The sequence below is a fragment of the Zonotrichia leucophrys genome, chromosome 23 (assembly GCF_028769735.1).
Source record: "Zonotrichia leucophrys gambelii isolate GWCS_2022_RI chromosome 23, RI_Zleu_2.0, whole genome shotgun sequence".
NCBI lineage: Eukaryota > Metazoa > Chordata > Aves > Passeriformes > Passerellidae > Zonotrichia > Zonotrichia leucophrys.
In genome coordinates this window covers 812432-834669 of record NC_088192.1, presented here as the reverse complement: position 1 = coordinate 834669, position 22238 = coordinate 812432, and the positions used below count along the sequence as shown (strand labels likewise).

The following is a 22238-nucleotide window of genomic DNA, read 5'->3' as shown; positions in this document are numbered from 1 at the left end:
TAGTAGGTTGAGATTGCTCAGCCAGAAAGAGTTCAGATATAAAAAGCTGCAGCTGAGAGGCTTCCTGAAAGCTCATGTATTATTGCAAGGGAGATGGTGACAGTGAGCAGTGCCTGCAGTGTCCCCTGGAAGCTCAGGAGAGCAGGGCTTTAATTGGGGTTTTAATTGGGGTCCTGTGTGCAGGATCCTGAGCCCAGGCAGATTTTACCCTGCCCAGAATTTGCCTTTGATGTCCCCTGGTTCCCCCTGCCCTGTGGAGCACTGCCACATCCTGTCCTGCATGTCTGCAATTCCTGCAGAGAACCTGCAAACTGCAGGGCAGTGAGGCAGCCTGAAGACAATACATTAAATATTTTTAATCATTTAAACCTGTCTAGAACAAGAGCTGGTGTGCAGAGAAGCGGCTGTGGCTCGGCCAGCCCAAAGGAAAATGTTAAAAAAGCAGGAAAAGGTGTCAGGATTCGTTGGGTGATTGGGTTTGTTTGTAAGGGAGGCTCCATGCCCATGGAAAGGAGGAGCTGCAGATTTTGGGGTGATCAGGGTGGCAGCAGTGACAGGAGCCATCTCCTGTCAGCGACTCTCAGACCAACTCGGCTTCAGGTGTGAGTTAAAAACAGAGCACAGAAGGTGGGTGGTGGAAGAGGGATGAGAATGATGCAAAAATTCTGCTGGACCTGCAGATCCAGCTCAGGTTTGGGACTCTCAGCTCCTGGGAAATCACCTGGGACAGGAACCTGTAATTTCGTGGCTGCTGCATGAGCCAGAGGATGAGCCAGCTGCAGTCAGGGATTTTTACTGAGCGTGGATCACCCCCAGCCCTGCCCAGCTGTTCCACATCAGCTCAGCTCTCCCTGCCCACAGCTTCCCCAAATCCACCCAAATCCCTCCCCTCAGAGGAGCCAAATAAACCCCAGAGCCAGGGCTGCAGGTTCTGCAGGGGATTTGTCTCCCGTGGTGTGGCTGTGGGATGGGGATTTGCTTCTTGAGTGGGGCCAGATTTGATTTTTGGCATTTCTGTTTGAGGCTCTGATGGATCCTGAGACCCATCAAACGAGCTCCAATGAGAGTTTAGGGCTCAGTGGCTTGGCCAAGTGTGATTTTGTGTGGCAAGAGCCAGTGGTGGGCAGGCAGGAGCTTTGCTTTCAGGGGGTGTCAGAGGCTGGGTTTGCTGTTTCACGCTGGTTTAGCACGGCCGGCAGCTGGGGGTGAATATCGCCATTAAACTGGGGACGCTCCGGCAGGATCTGGGTCACCTGCTCCGCTGTGCTCCCGGTGATATTTCGAGCGGGGCTGACTCACGGCTGCGGAACGCGGTGGGAGCTGCGGTAATTCACGGCTGAGAGCATCGGCCAGGGGAGCGCTCTGTGCCCCGGCTGAGCCGCTCGGAGCGGGCGATGCCAACCCAGGCAGCCCTGGGTACACTCGGAGCGCTGAGGGATGCTCTGGGCACAAGCTGTGCCCTGTGCCAGCAGCCCCGCCATCCCCAGGGTGTGCTGTGTGTGTGTCCCCAGCCCCGCCATCCCCAGGGTGTGCTGTGTGTGTGTCCCCAGCCCCCTCTGCCGTGCCACCATCCCTTGCTGGAGCCCGCAGGTGAGTCCTGCCCTCGGGCTGGCACCGCTGCCGCCGTGCTGGCAGTGCCAGCCGCGGTGAATGGCACCGAATGCGTCCTTTCCGAGTGATTAACCGCGCTCAGAGCCTGGCGTGGCGCTGGGAAATGCCCGGGCTGAGCATCCCCACCTGCCCGCAGCGATAAAGGCTCCTTTAAACCCTGATTTAAAGCTGCCTGTCCTGCTGAGCTCGGGCTTTATCTGGTTTGGGCTGGAGCGATAACACAGCGAAATATCTGGAGAGGAGCTGGTGGCTGCGGTGAGAATGGGTAACCTGGGGGAGACACTCTCAGCATCCCTCTGTCTGTGCAGGGACTCTCGAGGTGTCACCGAGGCCACTCAGCTCCCAAACGCGCTCAGGGCTCACCAAACACAGGGACAGGAACAGGGACAGGGCACTGCCCTGGGCAGGGGCTGCTCAGCCTGGCTGAGGCTCCAAGGAAGATATTTTTGGGGTTTTTTAATGTGAATTGGGTATAGCCCCGTGGAGAAGATATTTTGGTGTTTTCATGTGGGTTAGGCATAGCCCCGTGTGCAGTTTTCAAGGAGGGAAAGGAAAGGTGAAATCTGAGCGGATCTGTGGGAGATTGGTCATTCCAAGGGATCTCAGGGAATGAGGAGTCTGAGCCGGGGCCATACAGAGACACCAGGAAGGGAAAACATTTCCCTGGTTGACACCAATGAAATGAAAATGGTTTCATTTCTGCTGACCCAGGAAAAATTGAAAGGGACCTGGAGGATCAAAGCCCCCTCTCCCGGCAGCAGCAGGGGCTGTGCTGGCACAGTGCCACCAGTTCAGGTACTGGGAACATTGGAAATTTGCTGTGTGAGCTCCCAGAGCTGTGCTGAGCTCCCTCCAGGCTGTGGCTGGGTCACAGGACGTGTTTGGCCTGAGGATGCCACCAGGAACACCAGACTGGCACAGTGCCAACAGCTCAGTGCTGGGTTTAAATTTAGAGCAGACAGTGACTCACCCCAGGCAGCTTGGGGTGACCTGTTCCTCAGGTTGGGACACCTGAACTTCACCCTCCAGGTGAGTGCACAGAGCCCTCTCCTTGTCTCAGGGAGCTCCACAGCCCAGCAGGAGCAGCTGAAGGGGTTTGGGCACCCAGGGAAAAGCTGGCCTTGTTTTGCTTTCACCGAGTTCCTCCCTGATTTATCTTCAGGTCTCTGCTGCATTTCCTGCCAGGTGAAGTCTTTGGCTGGAAATTATTCTTAGACCTTTCCCACTTGGGATCTTCCTTGTGAAGCCATCTAAAACGGGCTGGTGCTCCACATTCACAGCATTGCTCTGGCCCTCTCCTCGTTCCAGCAGGGCAAAATGGAGCACAGGAGTTCTGATGATGATGATTTTGATGGAAAATCAGGGAAAAAAAGCTGCAGCCTGCTCCATTAGTCACCTGGTGTTACAGGGAAGCAATAAACTGGGAATGTTCCTGCTCTCTCCTCCATGCACCTTCTGTTGTGTTGCTGCTTTTGTGCTGTTCTTCAGCGTCTTTGATATTTTCCCTGGCACACAGGAGGCAAGATTGCTGAGACGCAGACCTTTACCATACTTAAGCAAGATTCCTCCTCTTGTGAGAGCTTGTTCCTGCACAATTCTGGGGTGAGGGACTGGGGTTGGGTTCTTATCTCAGATGTGAATGGGTTTTTTTCCTCTATTCTGGGATGGAACAGGAGTCTGGCTGAGGTGATGGGGTTGGCATCGTGCAAATGTCTCTGCTGGAATTCTCAGACTGAACAGAAATAATCCTTCACCTTCCTTAAATCCCCTCTCTCTTGAGGAAACCTCACACAGCAGAGAGGCTGCATTTTGTGTCATCATTATTAAAAAAACAACCCCAAACCAGCCCAACAAAACCCCTCAAACCAAAGCTGCTCTGTTCCTGTAGTGGTCCCTTGATCTTCTTAGGGAAGGCCCAGGATGGGAAAGGTTGGGCGGCTCTGCTTCCTAAGAGGATTTGGGGGCATCAAGGAGGATAATAAATAAAAATCAACAGCAGAGAGCGAAGCAGAGGGAGGATAAAGCAGCCAGTTGTGAGCAAAGCAGAGGGCTGTGCCTCGCTCCTCATTCCAGGCAGCAGCTCTGGAAAACTTGGAGGCTTATCTTTTAATTAGGTTAAATTAGGAAATCTTCTTGTTTTGCTTTTTTTTTGTGTTTAGCATAACATTGTCTTGGAGGTAAAAGCTTGGAATTGGAAGGTTCTCCAGATTAGGTTAAATTAAGATATTATGCTTCTTAAAGAAGACAAAGCATTGTCTTCAAGGTAAATGTTTAATTACATTTTAAAAACAATTTTGTCTGTGCAATAATAAGCCAGAGCCCAGCTCTGCCCGTGACTGCAATTCCAGACAGAAGCCAAATAAATTGAGAAATTGCTGCTGAAGGAGTTAGGAGGCAGAGTGTAATTACTGGGGAAATGGGGGTCCTGCTGCATTATGATTCTTGGTTTTTTAGCAGCTCTGGAAGAAATAATTTAAAGAAAATTACTTTCTTTTTTTTTTTCTTTATGGGCGTAAGAAAAATAGAATTTAATATCCACCTTTCTGTGAGGAAGCAAACTACAGAGTGATAGATAACACCCAGGGCAAAGGAGTTTGGCCCAATTATTGCACTCGGGCCTCCAGACTATGTTTTAGAGAGCCTCGGTGTTTATTCCTCTCCCAGAGCAGAAAACATTTCTGGTTCTGGCTGTGGGGTGAATCCTAGGGCTGGAATGTGGATCCAGAAAGCCTCTTTGGCTCCCAGATGGGGATTTTGGGGCACCACAGCCATGAAAGGATGGAGCAGGCAGAGGGAGAGAGGCTCAGGGGCAGAGCCAGGAAAGAGGGGGAAAAAGAAAGGAAAGGAACAGCCAGGGATGGGAAGGGAAAAATATGGAGAGGGGAAAGGAGAAGGAAGGAAGGCAATGAAAGGAAGGGGGGAAAAGGAAGGAAAGGAGGGCAAAAAGGAAACCAACCCAATAACCCAGCCTTGCTCCCCCGTGGTGCAAAGGGATCTGAACACGTCCCCAGAGCAGGGCAGCCCCAGCGTGTAGAGCAGACACAGAATCTGTGCTGATAGCTACTACAAAGTGCAGGCAGTGACAACAAACCCTGCTGGGGCTGCCAGCCGTGACAGGGAGGGATCCCCTCCCTCTCTCCCTGCTGGGGAACAAGCCGGGCTGACAGAACAAGGAGCCATCTCCCTGGAGCAGCTCTGACATCCACAGCCCCGTTTGTGCCTCAGGTCTGCAGCCTGAGCTCAGCATCCTGCTGGGAACGGAGCTCCTGCTGCTGGGCTGGGGCCTGGCTGTCCCCACCTGGCCCTGCCTCACCTGTGGGGATGAGGGGATGGATCCTGGCTGTCCCCACCTGGCCCTGCCTCACCTGTGGGGATGAGGGGATGGATCCTGGCTGCTCCCACCTGGCCCTGCCTCACCTGTGGGGATGAGGGGATGGATCCTGGCTGCTCCCACCCGGCCCTGCCTCACCTGTGGGGACGAGGGGATGGATCCTGGCTGCTCCCACCCGGCCCTGCCTCACCTCTGGGGACGAGGGGATGGATCCTGGCTGCTCCCACCTGGCCCTGCCTCACCTGTGGGGATGAGGGGATGGATCCTGGCTGCTCCCACCTGGCCCTGCCTCACTTGGGCCAGCAAGGAGGATGGCCGGCTGTAGGCCATGGTCGCCATTGTGCCCTGTGGGCTGTGGTGCCCACAGCTCCTTCACGCTCAGCAGGCCCTGCCTCCAACCGCAGAGGGAAAAATAAGCAATTTCAAACCCAAACCATCAAGATGCAAATCTGTGGTGGCCATGGTGCCCTGTGGGCCGTGCTGACCATGGTGCCCATGGGCTATGGTGGCCATGGTGCCCTGTGGGCCGCGGTGACCATGGTGGTCACGGCCTGTGGTGCCCACCGCTCTCCTTCACGCTCAGCAGGCCCTGCCTCCAACCGCAGAGGGAATAATAGCGATTTCAAACCCAAACCATCAAGATGCAAATCCTTTTCGGAGGGTGGCCACCTTCAAGGTCCGCCAGGCAGGCACTGGAGCTGAAAGCATCACGATTGTTTGGGTTTATTTGACTAAACCTGCAGCAGCTGTGGAGCTGTGAGGAAGGTGAAGAGGGAGGATAGCCAGCCTGTGGTCAAGGGCAGCTCCACAATCCTGTTGTGCTGCCTTCTTTATGCCCCTCAAAGCAGTTTAAAGCAGGGAAAATGACAATTTTAGTGTGGCTCTGACTCTCAGAGATGTGGGCCCCGCAGCAATCAGCTCAGGTATCTGTCCCCCGCGGTGCTGCTTATTGTGCAGCAGGCACACACTGAGCACACAAACTGCAGATGATTTCTTTCCTTTCCTCGCAGCTCCAGCTCCTTTCCAGCCTACAAAATGTTCCCTTTTAGCTCTTCCAAGTTTAGTCACAGCCGTTCTCCGGTGGCTGCGTTTACCCTTTCCTGGGAGCCTCATCCTGCCCCCTTCCCCCATCCAGCTATTCCTGAGGGGTTCCAGATGCCTCCGGCTGTGGGTGATGCCCTTTTCTCCCTTTCATTGCTAATTCTGCAAGTGTGAGGGTGTTTTTTGTAACATTTATTAGCTGAAACTCTGATTCCTCATCTTCGCCGCTGGTATGGTATTAGCTCACAGGGTCACTCAATTTACCTGGTGAGAAATTGAAGGATAAGGTGTGGATTTAACAATTTGGGATTAAGAAGTGCTTCATGGCACTTGAACGTGGGCTTGTATAAAGCAGAAAAGGGGTTCCCAAGGCACTCCAGCCCCTCTCCAAAACTCCTGCTCTTCTCCTCGTGCCAGGCAGCGAGGCAGTGCCCCCCGGGCCGTGGCACCCGCAGGGTAGGGAGCCCCTCGTGGGGGGATCTGTGGGTAAATCGGTCCGTCAGAGCCCTTACAGTGTGGGAGGATCGGAATGAGTGACAACAGCAGCATCCAGACGTACCCAGCCCTCACGGCCTCTGGAGCCGGCGCGTGCCCGCAGCCGCTTTTTAAAGTAGCGGCGCCCCCCCCTCCGCCAATCGCAGCGCGAACGGGGCGTTCCTCGCGGCCAATGGGAGGCGGTGGCTGGAGGAAAGGGGCGTGGCCAACCCTCGCCGAGCTCGAGCCGGGCGACTGTGGTAAACAAGGGGGCGGAGCCCACGGCTTCCCTGTCGCGGGCAGCAGCCAATGAGCGATAGCAGGAGGGGACAACCAGCCAATAGCGCGCGAGGGTGGGCAGAGCCTTGCGCGCTGATTGGCTGGCGCGGCGGCGGAGTGACCGTTGGCGGGAGGGGGCGCGGCGGGGGCGGGGCCGGGCGCTGTCGCAGTGAGCGGCGGCGCGGGCGGGGCTCCGTGCGGGCACCGGGCAGCGCTGCCCCGCCGGTCCCCGCGCCCGGCACGGGGACGGGCAAAACCCCAGCCTGTCTAGGGGCTCGCGGCAGTCAGGTGCTTCCCTCGTGCGTGCTCGGATGGGCAGCGAGAGGAGCTGTCCCCTGGAGAGCGCAGCATCTTCCCTCTCCTACTTGAGCGGGCACCCGTGAGCGCTGGCAGCAGCGAGGGGCTGTCCCTTTTGGGATGAGCGGGCAGGACTGAGAAGATTTTGCTCGCTGTAGGAGCCAGAGAGGCTTGGATTAGTCCGAGGGTGAGTAAACAGCGCTGGAGGTGGGAGAGCGTCCGCCCCAGCGGGTGTGACGGCGCTCGGGGGCAGCGCTGTCCCTGCCCGCAGGAGAAGGGGCGATTTGGGCATCGCACGGAGGGGTTTAAGCCGTGTCCTGTCGGCTTGCGGGGTCTGAAAGTTGAGCTCTGTCTCTTCGGCAAGGAGAGGATTTGTGGGGGGGAATGGATAACTAGCAGGCAGAGATTTGGGAGAAATTAACCGGGATCTATTAGGCAAAACCAAACCCCGTGGATTTAATTTTTTTTTATTACTATTTTTTGCCTGGAGAAGCTCAGCCCGAGCCGAGCTTTCCGCATGGCTGGTTTGCAGCCCCATCGTCCCCAGCCCCGCTCGGGCGAAGGCAGCTCCTGGCAGGGAAGCGGAGCAGCCTGGTCCCTGTCTGTGTGCGCTGTCCTAGGGCACCCTGCCCCTCTTGGGGTGTCCCGGAGCACCTCCTTCTCCCCGGGGTTCTCCCCCTTGTGCCCCGGGCTGCCCCGCCAGCACAGCCCGGCATCCCGGCGCTGGATGGGAGATGGTGCAGAGCTCAGAGCTGCTCGCAGACAGTAGAGTTGATGCCAAGTCCGGACAGAGGGAACCGAACTAGTGCCGCTGGAGGGTGGGGGACCGGCCGGGGACAAAGGCTCGTCTCGCCGGCCGCATCCCCGGCGGTGCTGAGTGACCGCGCTCTTGTCTCCCCCGCCCCGCAGAAATGCTGCAGCATGAACCCACCGCTGCCTAGAGAGACGGACTCGCACCGCCCCGGCGCCGCTGCCTGAGCCAGCCCCGGAGCACCGTCCGGCCGGGAGCCCGCACCGGGACCAGCCCAGCCCAGCCCAGCCCCGCTCCTCCCGGCCCCGGCGGGATGCGCTCGCCGCCGCCTTCATGCCGGCAGGGGGGACGCTGAAGCGCCGCTCCGCCCGGCCCGGAGCCACCCACGTGCGGTCCCCGCTGAAGGCGGCCGGTGCAGCCCAGGGCGGGCCCCGCTGAGCGTTCGGCCGCAGGAGGCAGCGGCGGCCCCCGGCGTGGCGGCGGGTCCCGCCCGGCGGCCGCGATCCGGTGCCCCATGGTGGTGCTGCGGAAGCTGCCGGGCATGCCGGGCTGGCCGGCGGCGCTGGGGCTGCGGCTGCCGCAGAAGTTCCTGTTCCTGCTCTTCCTCTCGGGCCTGCTCACGCTCTGCTTCGGGGCCCTGTTCCTCCTGCCCGATTCCTCCCGCTTCAAGCGCCTCTTCCTACCCCGCCGGGCCACCGCCTCCGCCTCCTCTTCATCCTCCGCCTCCTCGTCCTCAGCCTCCTCCTCCTCCACCCGCGACACCGACCTGCCCCGCAGCCCCCCCGCCGCCGCCGAGCCCCGCCACGCCAGCCCCGCGGCCCCGCGCCGCCTGCGGGAGAAGCTCCGCACGGCCGCCCGCATGGCCGGGCCGCCGGCCCGCACCGCGCCCGGCTCCCGGCAGCAGGTGCAGGGCGGCGAGAGCCGAGCCCAGCCCGCCAGCGCCGCGCCCCCGGCCCGGGAGACGCGGGCCCCGTTCCGCTTCGACTACGAGCGGTTCCGCCGGAGCCTCCGGCACCCGGTGCGGGGCGGGCGGAGCGGAGAGGACCCCGAGACCCGCGCCCGCAGGATGAAGATCAAAGAGGTGGGTGAGGAGCAGGCAGCGCTCCCGGCCAAGCGGCCGCTCAGTCCCTCCATAGCCCCCTCAGGCAGCCTCACCTCAGTGCTCACATCCCCCTCAGGCGGCCTTCACCTTGCTTCACATCCTCACGGCATCGGCTCCCCTCAGGTGTGTGTCCCCTCAGCCATGTCCCCTCAGACCTCACCTTCCCTCACAGGTGTGTGTCCCCTCAGCCGTGTCCCCTCAGCCATGTCCCCTCAGACCTCACCTCCCCTCACAGGTGTGTGTCCCCTCAGCCGTGTCCCTGTCAGACCTCACCTCCCCTCACAGGTGTGTGTCCCCTCAGCCGTGTCCCCTCAGCCATGTCCCCTCAGACCTCACCTTCCCTCACAGGTGTGTGTCCCCTCAGCCATGTCCCCTCAGACCTCACCTCCCCTCACAGGTGTGTGTCCCCTCAGCCGTGTCCCTGTCAGACCTCACCTCCCCTCACAGGTGTGTGTCCCCTCAGCCATGTCCCTGTCAGACCTCACCTCCCCTCAGGTGTGTGTCCCCTCAGTCCTCACCTGCCATTAGCGGCCACATCTCCCCCTCACTCAGTCCTTGCCTCCCCTCACAGCCACATCACCCTCACCAACCCTTGTCCCCTCTCACGCCCATGACCACCCTCTTTTTCAGGGCCATGTCCACCTCAGCCCTCATGTCTGGATCCCCCTTTAATCTGCTGTCACTTCCCCTCACAGCCATGTCCCCCCTCATCTGTCACCTCCCCTCAGCCGTGTCCCCCTCCTTGCTCCCTTTCCCAAGGAGGGCGGCAGGAATTGGGGTGTCACTTTCTGGGGGAGTGTCCCTGTCACTGCCTCTGTTTTGTTTGTTTTCACACACCTCCATTCACCCGGTGTCACCGAAATTAACGAAGTGTAAATTTCAGTTCGGTTATTCACGGTTATGGGGGGAAGAAACTTGCTTGGTGGGAGATATCTTTGCTTGTGCAAGAGTCTCCATCCCTGGGGGTCAGATTTGCCCAAAAACCAGGGGATGACAGAACTTGGCTGGTGCAGGGGGATGGAGGGACGGGATGCAGGGGCCGGGGAGGAGCAGGAGGCTCTGTCCCTGCAGGTCCCTGTGGGATTTGCACTGGAATTGTCACCCCTGTGAGCTGGGGGGGCTGCCAGGGCCAGGGGAGGCTTTGGCCCCGTGTCCCCAGCCTGGCACACACGTGGAGCAGGCTGTGACCCAGTTAACCGGGTTTGTGTGGGATTCCATCGTGGCTGTCACATCCCTCGCCCTGATGGATAACCGACTTGGAGGGAATTCTGCTCTGGGAAGAGGTGCCAATAAGTAAAAAGCACAGGTTTAATTAAGCAGAGTATAAATTTCCTGGGTCTGTGCTCTCGCAGAGGTGCAGGCATCCAGCGACGATGCTGGATTGAAGAGAGAATCAAGTCGGGGATAACACACCGAGGGCTTTCATCCTCTCCAACCTGCCTCTGAAAAACAATTTTTAAAGCTCCCCTCCCGCTGTCTTTGTCAGGCACTAAAACAAAGGCTGTGAATTCCAATTGCTCTGCCAGGCACAGCACGCCCAGGGGTGCTGGGTTCCTTGATGGTCCCAGGAGGGTTCCAGCCATCCTCTCCTGCTGCAGGGCGTGTGGAATGTTCCAGTGCCCAGCCCTCACGTGTGTGCCTGGCTCTCTGCAGATTCCCACCTCCAAGGTGTGCCAGGGAGCACAGCACACCCAGGAGCAACCCGGCTTCCACTCCCTGCAAACAAATCAAATTGAAAAATCAAATTTAGGGGAAGCGAGTGGCATTCAGTCCTTCATTTGGAGTTAATTATTTTTTAAATATAGCATTATTTCAAGCTGTATGGATTCAGCCCCATCTGTTTCTAACAGCCATAATCAGTGCTGGGTAGCAGAGTTAGAGTTTTCAAGGATGAGAATCCATAAATATTAGTTTTATGCTGACAGCTAATTACTCTTCAAACAGAGCCCTTATTTCTTAAAAGTGCCTACGCTTCTATTTATTCAGAGAGAGAGAAACAAATATGGTGCTGAGATATGAGGCTGAACATGCAAAACAAGGGAGGGTGGTGCAGCCTGGGGAAGAGATAAGGTGTGTCTCTTTTTGTTAATCAAAAAGACAAGAGGAGAACAAACCAGGAAGGTTAGAAGACAAATGCTGCATAAAAAAGAAACAGATGGAGCAAAAAAAAAGAATTGCAAGGAAGAAGTGATGATACAGCCCTTGGATTAGCAGATATTGCTCACATGATGGGAGATGCCAGCAGGGCAGGTGGTGGCTGTGCTGGCTGCTCTGGTTTGCTTTTCCCTCCTTCCTCCAGAGCTTTCAGTCCTGTCACTTGCTAGAAGGAGTCCCCAGCTGTCCTTGCACTGGGAGTTTTGTTCTTTTCTCTGCCTTCCCTCAGGCCATTCTCCCAGGTCTGTAACAGGGAGGATGGGTGTGGATGGGATTTGTGGATGTTTTTCCCCCATTTGCCTGCCGGATGAAAGCCAGGAGGAAAAACTGGTGCAAGACCACAGATACCCAGCCTAGAGACTGGAACTTTCTGTTTTCCACAGGACCCTCCAGTGTGAGGAATTCCAGCCAGGAATCCCAGCTGGTGTCCATCCTTTCCCAGCGCCTCTGAGCTGCCTGATCTTCAGCTAAAGAGGAGGCAGTGCCATGGCTTTCCTGTAGCCCTGCTAGACCTTCCCTGCTTAAAAACCAGAATTTAAAGTGGAAAGCCCCATGGCCTCTCCCTGCTAGACCTTCCCTGCTTAAAAACCAGAATTTAAAGTGGAAAGCCCCATGGCCTCTCCCATTTTATTGCTGTTTGGGGCATGAGGAGCACTGGGGCTGTTTGCAGAGTGAGGAAACAGCGTGAGGCTGGGCTGACGTGTGTGTGCAGGTACCTTCACCTATAAACACAAGTCCAGGGTCGGTTAACAGTTGTTTTCTTGGAAATGAAAAAAGAGAGCAGCTGTATTGCACGGCTTTTGCTGCTGAAGGTCGTTGGTCACCTGCAGAACAGTCTGGGAGCCACTGCTGTGTGTTCCTGTGGGCAGCCCAGGCTGGGGCACTCTGACCTTTCCAGGAAAGCTGCAGAAAGCCAAATAACAAATGTGCCCATGCTGCAGGTTGGGAAATTTTGGGAGGGATTATTCATCTCTTAAGATGACCTCTGGAAAAGGTATTAGTTGTGTAATTGATCAGTCAGGCATGGCTTTGGGGATTAGCTGGTTTTTTACATGTGCCAAATACAAATCACTGATGCTCAGGGAAAAAAAAAAAAAGAGAAGCGGTTGTAGCTGGAGAGTGACTGCAGAAATTCCACGGTGGGATTCCGTATTTATTTGCTCTCAACAATTTCCAGATCAAATTGGCTCAGGGAAAAGTCAAAATTATTTCCCCTCTAACTGCTGCCTCTGCAAACTCAGCCTCAGATGTGAGGAAATCAGAGCGTGTGGTTCCTGCCTCCCGCATCATAACCAGTAATAAAGATTGTGCTGGTGGAGCTGAGCTGACACTTTTGCTGATGATGGATGGAGCCAAACAGGCTGCTCCTTGCTGCACTCCTGGGTCTCACAGGTGGGGGAGCAGGGGGGAGACAGGGAAGAGCATTTTTTAAAGTATTTTTATACCAACCAGTGCTTAAAGACAACCACAGGAACCAGGCAGAGCAGAAAGTTCATCATTAAATACTTCCAGCTCGGTCACGGGATGTGAGAAAAATGTGAACAGAGGGAGAGATTTATTGATTTTTCTTCTCTTTTTTTGGGTGCAAAAGGCACGTTTCCATGCCTGAGGTGTGGGAATGCATCGTGCCTGAACCTGGCAGTGCCTTTTGTCCCTTTAAAATGAGGGAATGTGTCACATCCAGGCAGGGATTGTCCCCTTGGGTCTGACACCTGCGTTCATTTCCTCTGGATTAATGATACCAAAGCCTGTTTGTCTCACAGTGCAGTTCCCTTCATCCTGGCTTTTCCTGCCATCTGCACCTGTCCCTGCCTCACCTGGCTGTCCCCTGTCCCCTTCTAACACAGCTCTAGAGATGTATTTGCTCTCAGAAATCAGCCCCTGGGGCAGGGAGGCACCAACTCACACACTTATCCTGCATCACTCTGCACATCAGCAGGTGGATCAGTCTCTGGAACACAAATATCTTGACAGCTTATCACTAAAAGGTAATTAACAGGAGACAGGAATGTTATCAGGAGCTCAGCCTCTGCTGAGAGCCCCTTGGTGGTGGTTGCTGAGTTCCCTTTGTGTGGTTTTGACTATTATGACTGCAGTGAAAAAAGCTGCCCATATTTGGGGCAGGGCTGGGGAAATGCTGCAGGTTCTCCTGAAATTTTTTTACCACAGCCCTGACCCCTGCCAGGAGAGCTCTCAGCCCTGGTGCTGCTTGCCTCTGGCTCACCTGTGTGGGTTTGGGTGCTCTCCTGGAGCTCACAGGTGCCCTGGGTTGGGCTGTGATCACCAGTTTGCCAAAAGCAGGGCTCAGAGCAGCTCTCATGCTGAGCTGAGCTGTGAATCCCATCACTGGTCATTTCTGACCTTCTCCTTCCCACAGCCAGCAGGAAAAGCATGTCAGGCCTCTCCCTTTGCCTGCACTGTGCAACTTTGAGTGCACACATTTGCAGCAAATGCCTTTGAGTGCTGTGCTCTGGGGCTGAGCAGGCTCCAGGCCAGCCGTGAAATCCGTCCCTGCTTCTGTACGTGAGCAGCACCACGCTCAGCCCAGCTGGAAATGCTCCTGCCGTGCCCATCTCCCCTCTGAGGCACGGTCTGATCCTGTGTGCTGGGCACACGGAGACCCAGGCACTTCCAACAGACTTGCTCTGGCTGCTGGGGGTAAGGAAACCAGTTCTCTGTAAAATATTTACTGTGGTGCAGTGGAATTATGCTCTCGAACCAGTCAGATGTGCTGTGATTGTAATTCTCTCTCCGGGGTGGAAATACCTCTGCAAGAGAGAATTTCTCTGCAGTTGGAAGCACTGGCTGGCTCCAGCCTTGCTGGAATTTTCCTTTGCTCCACACTCCTCATGCATTTATTTAGTGAACCTGTGAAAGGGGTACTGTAGTGGAAATCCCACAAATGGTGCATGCAGTGGGTTTTTGCTTCAGTGGCCTCCGGTGGATTCACGCAAACAGAATTTAGACCTGACCTGGAGCCTGTTCTAGCTGTAGGGGATACAGTTAATTGACTAAAAATGTATTTGTTCAGTCGGTGGAGTGCAGAGCACAGGAGTCTGGGCTGTGATCAGTGCTGCAGAGCTGCTTCCCTCAGTGCTACCTCAGAGCTCGCTCTGACCCAGCACTCTGGAATTTGGGAGTGCTCTGCAATTTGCAGTCATTTGCTCCTCTCTCCCCAAGTCTAGCAGCGAAAGCACTTGTTCCACAACAACTAAATTTGATGCTAGACTGGTTTCTGAACTGCCACTTAGAGCCAGCACACGGCTCCAGCACTGCAGAGCTGCGGGCGGGCGGGTGATGAGTGAGTGCTGGGCGGGGGAAATGAAATGACTTTTAGGATGCCCACAGATCTGTGCTGCTGGAGGAGCTGCACTCCCCTGGATGCCTGCAGGAAATGCACATCAGCTCCTGGGAACGGTCTGGGTGGGAAGATGGGCTTAGGGCAGGGGATGGAGCCTGGCTGGGAGCTGTCAGTGACATCCTGCTGGAGCCGCCCTGCTCCTCCGTCAGGCTGGGGCCTGAGCACATCCAGGTCTTCAAATATTTACTGAAAAGCAGTCACCTGCGTTAAGATTCCATCTTCCCAGCCAAAATTTTTATGGAGTCATGATTAACTTTTAATCAATGATTAAATCTGCCCCTTAATGGGAGAAAGATTTTTGTGCTAAGTGTTCTTTCCTTTGGTTCTGTGTGCAAGGCTTTGCCAGATGAGGCTAATCCATCATGTTTAGTTTACTCTGTGACTCTGTTATTGTACAGATTGTTTGTCATTTTGATGTTTTTGAATACGTTCTCCGGCATTGAAAACAATTCAGATTTTAGATGGGGCAGCTGAGAGGGAGGAAGGGAAATGTACCTTAGTACTAAAGGAGAGACTGACCTGAATATAAAACTGACATGCAGCTGTCAGGAGGAGAAGGCAGGAAGGAAAATTCACTCCAGTGGTGGCAAGAGGAGATCTTGGTGCTGGGAGCATTCTGATTTTTAAACTTAAGGAAGAGACTGCATTTACATTCCCCAGAAAAATACTTTTCAGTGGAAGCTGTGAGTGGATTTGGCATGAGGAGCACACGCTGCCATGATTGCTGTCTTTACTCTGGGTCCCCTGGCACTTGAGTTCATCATCTGACAGCACATTTTGGAAGGGCTCCAGAGGAGCTGTGGTGGGCAGTGGTGGCTGTGAGCTGCACATAATGTGAGGGCTTTGTGCACGGTGCACCCAGAGCGTGGCAGGAGGCACAGCAGCACCCTGGGAGCTGTGCTGCAGGACTGGATAATAAACATCCCCATTTATGGGCCAGGAGGGCACTCATGTGTGCCCTGGCTGAGGGGCAGAGCAGCCTCTGGGAGTTACACAGGACACTCTGTGCTCTGTTCCTGAGGGCACAGCCATGGTGGCACCTCTGTGGAACGGGCACACGCTGCTCAGTCCCTGATCCAGCAGGAAAATGTGCAGGAGGACACTGGAGCGTGAGTAAAGCACGAGGCTGCACTAAGCTGAAGTGACTGCTGTGCTTCCCTTCTGCATCTCCTGCTGCCGACAGCAGAGCTGCAGAGTGCCCTGTGGGAGTGAGTGTGGAGCCCAAGGAGGGATCTCGGCGGGTTTGGAAAGGGCAGTTGTGTTCCTGAGGCTCTTTCCCTGGGCTGGGAGGTAGCAGGGTGCAGCTTTCTAGGAATGTGTGCTGGAACCTCCTTAGAGCCATCGGGCAGCCTGGGGCTCCCCATCCTTGTGTCCCCTGTGTGAGCCCCGGGCCCCATCCTGATCCTGGCGCCTGTTCCTCAGTGCAGCAGCAGGAGCCCTGCACTGACCCCCCCTCATGGGGCTCCCTGGGGGTCTCCCCTGCTGCAGCTTGCGCTGAACTCTGGTTTCTGTGTGACCTCTCCCCTCTGTCAGAGCCAATTGCAGTTTGCAGCTCAGGAGGTACCGGGGAGGACGGGCAGGCGACAGCGGAGCAGCAAACGGTTCCTGGGTTCATTTGAGCTAATTGTTCTAAAGGCTGGGATTGAGTGGGAGCCAGGAGCTCATTAGTTCTAATCTGGCCTCCAATACTTGCCTTGCGTGGCCCTGGAGCTGTTGTTAGATCTCCTCTCTGAGATATTGCAAGAATAAGGCTGTGAGGAATATTATAAAGAATATGAAATGCAGGAGATGGAGAAATCCTGCCGCATCTCGTGCCAGCAGCACTAGCACAGGAGGATGATATACAGTGAGTGTTCCTCCTAGAGAGTGTCCCTTCCCTTCCCTTCAGAGGCCCTCGCTGACAGAGCTCCTGCTGATTTATGGAGCAGGATGGCTCTGCAGCCTGTCTGTGCTGAGAATTGGAGCCGTGTTAGCAGCGTCCGAGCAGCCGTGTTTAAAGCTGGGCTCTTGCTCTAATTGTGTTAACATGATTTCCCTGGGCAGGGAGGGAAGTGCAGAACCGTGTACTTTGAGAAGTAACAAAGGATAATTGTGGAATAATCGCGTTTCATCCATCCTGAAACCCTCCTGCTGCCTGGGTTAGCCAGCAAGATCTAATACAAATAAAATACTTCCAGTGGAAAAGGACATTTCTGGCTCTCCTTCCACATGAGCCTCGTTTTTCTCTGGAGTTTTCTAGGAAGGACACGTATTTACATTGGAATGCAGCACTGATGAACCCAAACAAACCCTTGGCTGATTTCTGGTGCTGTTTTGGCTTTCCTGAAGGCCTTTCTCCAGCACCAAGACCATGTCAGGATTGCTGAACCACTGTGACTGTGTTTGATTATCTTATCTCTCAGAGGTTTGTGCTGCTGAGCCCAAACAACCAGAACACCACTGCTGCTGGCTGTGGCTCTGCCCACCCTCACTGGCGGCTGCACAGCAAAATAATTCAAAAGGTTGGCGTAGGACAAAGCCATAGGCAGCTCTCTTCTCTTGGTTCTTTCATTTCTGGCTTTCAAAGGCTGAAATCAAGGTTTGAGCTGAGTGTTAGGGTGAGGTTTGGTGAGTGGAGGCTCATTCCTTAGGCCTGAGCGTTCTGTGGGTGCCACTTGTGCACTGATGAGGGAGCAAGGAGCTGCCTCCAATTCTGATGTTATTTCTGCAGTTTATTACCCTGATGCCCGAAGCTGCCGTTCGCTGCTGTATTCTGTCAGCAGCCCGTTAGTCAGAGCAGTGTGATGGCAGTGCTGGAGCAGTGCCAGGGCCCAGCCTTGATCCCTCTGGGGATGGGAGGTGAGGCCCAGGCCCCTCCATCCTGCCAGCTGAATCCTAACATTGTTCTCACACCAACCCCACCAACCTCATTTTCATCAGGGATCCGGTGTTTGTGACCTGCTTTGTGGTGATTTATTGTGGGCTCTGGGGCTCTTGGAAGGGTTTTTCAGCCTCTGGCTAATAAATTTGCTACTGTGGTCCAAGGATTTCTTGCACCACTTTTGTGAGGTGACAGCTCTGACACGTGGCTCTAGGAAGGCTCTCAGAGAGTTTCTCGTGTCTGTTATTAGCTATTACCTGTGATAAATTATTGGACTAATCTCAGCTGACTACTTAATACTTGAGAATTGCTCTGTTCCTCTCTTCAGAAGTTCCAATCACGAGGAACTCTGGAAAAGGGAGAGGACAGCAGTGCTCCAATCTGTCCCTCTGAGCAAGGACTACAAAGACAGATGGGGAGCAGGTGAACCAGCAAGAAATCATTAAACTAAACTCATCCTCCCAGATCTCTCCTGCTAAGCCATCCAAGTGTGAGATGAAGCACAAGGTGTGCTGGCAGTCCTCAGCCTCCCTCTTTCTCCTGTTCCAGCATTTGGACTGAGACAAAGGCAGTTTCCAAACAGATGTTCCTCCTGCTCCCTGAATCCGTTCTCACAGCGCAGAATAGGAGCGGTGCAGGATGACTCTTGGCCTGTATTTACATTTTTTTCCTTCCCTTCTCCCTTCCCTTCAGCTCTCCCATCTGCTTGTGCTGTGTTTTGGGCCCCTGAGCCATCCATGTGTCAGCAGCAATTCACACCTTGTGGGTGCAGGGGAGAGGCAGCTCAGCTGCTGGTTCTGGGCTGGGGAGCTGAGCTCTGGGGGAGCTGGCACGGGGCTGCTCCTTTAGTCTGTGCCAGCTGTGCTGGGTGTGGGGCTGAGCCTCTCTCTGTGTCTCTGGGGATGCTTTGGGAGCCTTCCCTTGGCTGTGCTGGTGCTCTGGTGCACCCACCCCGATCTCCATCGCACCCAGGACGGGCAGGGAGCTCACAAATCCGCTCCTCTGCTGCCCTGCCTGGCCATGGCTCCCTGGCACACAGGAGCTCTGGAGCCTGTTTGCTCTGCCCACCCCTCCAAGGATTCTGCCATCCTCCCCCAGCCAAGGCTCAGCAGTACAAAGCTCCTCTCCTCTCCTCTCCTCTCCTCTCCTCTCCTCTCCTCTCCTCCTCTTCCTCTCCTCTCCTCTCCTCTCCTCTCTCTCTCCTCTCCTCTCCTCTCCTCTCCTCTCCTCTCCTCTCCTCTCCTCTCCTCTCCTCTCTCCTCTCCTCTCCTCTCCTCTCCTCTCCCTCCTCTCTCTCCTCTCCTCTCCTCTCTCTCCTCTCCTCTCCTCTCCTCTCCTCTCCTCTCCTCTCCTCTCCTCTCCTCTCCGTTTTGTTTCTTTTCGTTATTGATCTGTTTGACATTTGTCCTACAGCCTGTCAAACAGACAGGCCCAATATGTTCTAGAGACTTGGGTTTTCTTTTTTTATTTTCCTTGAAAAGGAAAAGCAAAATATTTCCACACCTTTTTCCTTTCCTTCCTTCTCCTTGCAGCGTTTTGAGTTACTTATGGCTACAGCTCCTTTTGAGCATCCCCTTGGGCTGTGGCTCTCCAGAAATGAGAATTCTGTGCAGATGGTATCTGTAGGGAAAAGGGAAAAAAACCTTCCCTTGCCATAATGCAGGTCTGTAAAAACAATCCTGTGTTTGTGTTTCCATCCATGCAGCGTGGGGGGATCCTGGGCAGGAGCTGATGGATCCTGCCTGCTCAGCTCTTGCTGGTGCTCACCTGGAATGCTGGGCGCTTTCAAGGAGAATTTGTAGTCTGTGTGTCATTAGGCATTTACAAAGCCCTGTGCTGTACATGCTTGGAGGGAAGCAGCTGAAATGGAAGAGCCCTCAAGGCAGCCTGCAGGAATGAGACAGTGCCCAAAATCTTGAGAGCTCAGGGAATTCCCTGTGTGGTTTGTGCTGCAGGCTCCAAGCCCAGGAGGGGACTCGGAGGTGACATTTGAAGGAGCATCATTACTAGGGAAGTAATTTTTCCCCACTTTTCTTTCCTTAAAGTGTGCTGGAATGCAATAGTAGTCACTAAGAAAAGCCAGACTGTCCAGCCTGGAGTGAAACGGAGTTGAAGAAATGCAAAGAGCAGTGTCACCCAATGGGTGCTGGTGGCTTTGTGCTCCTCCTGCTGTTCCGTGTGCTTGCAGCAGCTCAGGAGCTGTGTTTGACCCTCAGGTTTAACAGGGCCAGCTCCTGCCATCTCCCTGCACCGGTGACAGCAGTGCCTGAGTGCTGACAAGCCAGGACACAAGGAGTATTTATTGTGTTTATTATACTGTGCAGTGCCAGCCTGGCTGTGCTCTGGAATATCCCGACTCTGATCAGCCCCAGGGGCTCGCAGAGAACACGAAACTGAGGTGTCAGGGTGGCCAGGAACACAAATTCCTTTTGTTCCCATCAGAATTTTCCCCAGGCTTTGATTCTGGCAAGCAAAGGAAGAGGAGGCTGCAGTTTCCCTGATCTCTCCACTAAATCACCCCGTGCTTTGGTCTAGACTTGCAAATTTGTTCTCAAAACCATTGTCAGCCTCTTCCAGGCCAGCATCTCATTACAGAGCTAACTGCAAAATCAACTGCTCTTGCTGACATGTTTCCTGATTTAGATGCAGCTGGATCCAGCTGGGGTTTAGTGCCTCAGATAGCCTGAGAAGGGTTTTATTTTTTTCCCCCTCTTGACACGGTTAAATCTAGTTGCATTAGGAATTTAATTAGGTGTTAGTTTAATTGTGGTTTGAGCTGTTTTCTCCCATTCAGCTTTCCTAGCAGGGACTGACTCTTGAGTTCTATTTCTGTCCTTGCCACTAACACTGACAACCTTGGGCTGCTCTGTGCTGGGCTTTTTTCTGTCCTCCCAGTGCTTTTTTCTGTCCTCCCAGTGCTTTTTTCTGTCCTCCCAGTGCTTCTTGTCCTGCTTTTCCCTGATTGTGCTGGGCAGGGAGTGCTTGGCTCTGCAGGTCTGTGCTGGAGAACTCACCTCGACCTGGCTGCTTGGGAACAGCAAGGAGAGCTTCAAACTTTTTTTTTTTTTATATTGTGACTCGCTGGAAGGTGATTTCTTCAATTCCTAAAGAATTCCCCCATTGTTCCAGTGATGGAGATCAGTTTTCTGAGCAATGTCTTTGGCTGCTGTGCAAGAGAGGGTGAGCTGTGGTAGCAGCTGATGGCAGAAAAATCCACCCATGCAGCTTTGGGAAGGAGTTTGCCAGAAAGAAATCAAAGAAAGCAAAGCCCCACTCACCTGTTGCTGCAATTGCTCCCTTACATTTTTTTCCAGGTAAAGCTGCCTGTAGCAAGCAATTCCTCTATCTGCCATCTCCCCCTGAGCTCTCAGCTGATGTGTTTGCAGGCAGGAGCTGACAGGGGTGGAAATTTTGGGTGAGGATCCTCCAGGAAGAGTGGAGCCCCAGGAAGGAGGAGTTCTGTGCCCAGGCTGCTGCTTTGGGTGTGAAAAATGAACCTTTATCTTGTGTATAAGGAGAACCTGATGGGCCAAGTGAGCTCAGGCTCAGTGTCCAGTTCCCTCTGGGCGTTTCTGTGTCCAGTTCCCTCTGGGTATTGCTGTGTCCAGTTCCCTCTGGACATTGCTGTGTCCAGTTCCCTCTGGGCGTTTCTGTGTCCAGTTCCTTCTGGGTTTCGTGTCAGTTCCTCTGCATTGCTGTGTCCAGTTCCCTCTGGACATTGCTGTGTCCAGTTCCCTCTGGGCGTTTCTGTGTCCAGTTCCTTCTGGACATTGCTGTGTCCAGTTCCCTCTGGGCGTTTCTGTGTCCAGTTCCCTCTGGACATTGCTGTGTCCAGTTCCCTCTGGATATTTCTGTGTGTCCAGTTCCCTCTGGACATTTCTGTGTCCAGTTCCCTCTGGATATTTCTGTGTGTCCAGTTCCCTCTGGACATTGCTGTGTCCAGTTCCCTCTGGGTGTTTCTGTGTCCAGTTCCCTCTGGGTATTTCTGTGTCCAGTTCCCTCTGGGTATTTCTGTGTGTCCAGTTCCCTCTGGACATTGCTGTGTCCAGTCCCCTGTGGATATTTCCCCCCTGCCCAGTCTCTGAGTGTGTTTTATCTGGAGGAGCTGAGGAGCAGTGGAAGCTGCCCAGAGGATGTGTCAGAGTCACCATAGGAGAGGAAAGAGCTGGAGCTGGGTTTGTGCTCTCCTGGCTTTCCTTGGGAGTGACAGGCCCAGGTTTTACCCCTTGGCCATCAGTTAAAGGGATGAGTTTGATTTCAAGTGGGAGGAGAGAGGGGATGTTGGATTACCACGTTGTTTGAGGGCCCATTCAATGGAAATCTGTGCAGTTCCTGAGTGCCCCATCCCAGCAGGACAGAACGTGGCTGCTGGAAAACAGGCAGGTTAGCCAGGGTGCCTTTAAACTGCTGGAGTTGCTGTTGGGATCCATTGGATTTCCTGTAATCTTTAATTATGAGGTGTAATTGCTTTAGGATGGATTATCAGTGTTGGTGTCCATCTGCAGGAGTTGCCTGGTAACGTCCCTGGGGCTGCAGCTCCTCCTGCTCTGCACTCCCAGGCTTTTAGAGGCAGCCCTGGCTATCAGTGTCTGCCTAAATGGAACATCTCCATGCTCTGGAGTGAGCACACAGCCTTTTTGTTATCATTTTGCTGTTACATAAAAGCATTACCGGGGACACGGGCCCGGAGAAGAAACCTGAGAAGTTGCTCAGCTTTCTATTAAAGGTTTTCAAATGAATTCCAGCCTTTTTATAGCATTCTGCCCTGCTGTTTGCCTGGGTATTTATATCTCCATGTGCAGCAACACAAAATAAACATGATGCTGTTTCATTACCTTTTCAGCAGATCCTGAATTATACAGCTTTATGCAAGTTTGATAAGGGAAAAGTGCATCCATTATTCCAAACAGAAATGAGTTATCCCGATGTGTTCAGGCAGACTTCTTCCTACAAGACTGACAGTTCCTCTTTTCCTTT

General features: G+C 54.3%; 1 protein-coding gene across 2 annotated transcripts in view; it reads left to right on the top strand.

Moving 5' to 3' along the window:
* The first annotated feature begins 6903 nt into the window (after nucleotides 1-6903).
* MAN1C1 (mannosidase alpha class 1C member 1) overlaps nucleotides 6904-22238 on the top strand; it is a 55568-nt gene continuing 40233 nt past the window's right edge. The window contains exons 1-2 of one of the 2 annotated variants that reach the window (XM_064731568.1): nucleotides 6904-7220; nucleotides 7943-8865. In XM_064731568.1, the coding sequence (XP_064587638.1) occupies nucleotides 8299-8865 (567 nt within the window). In that variant the 5' untranslated portion in view covers nucleotides 6904-7220; nucleotides 7943-8298. Of the gene's footprint in view, nucleotides 7221-7942; nucleotides 8866-13370; nucleotides 13699-22238 lie in introns of those variants that run through there. The other variant, XM_064731569.1, reaches the window with a different exon arrangement.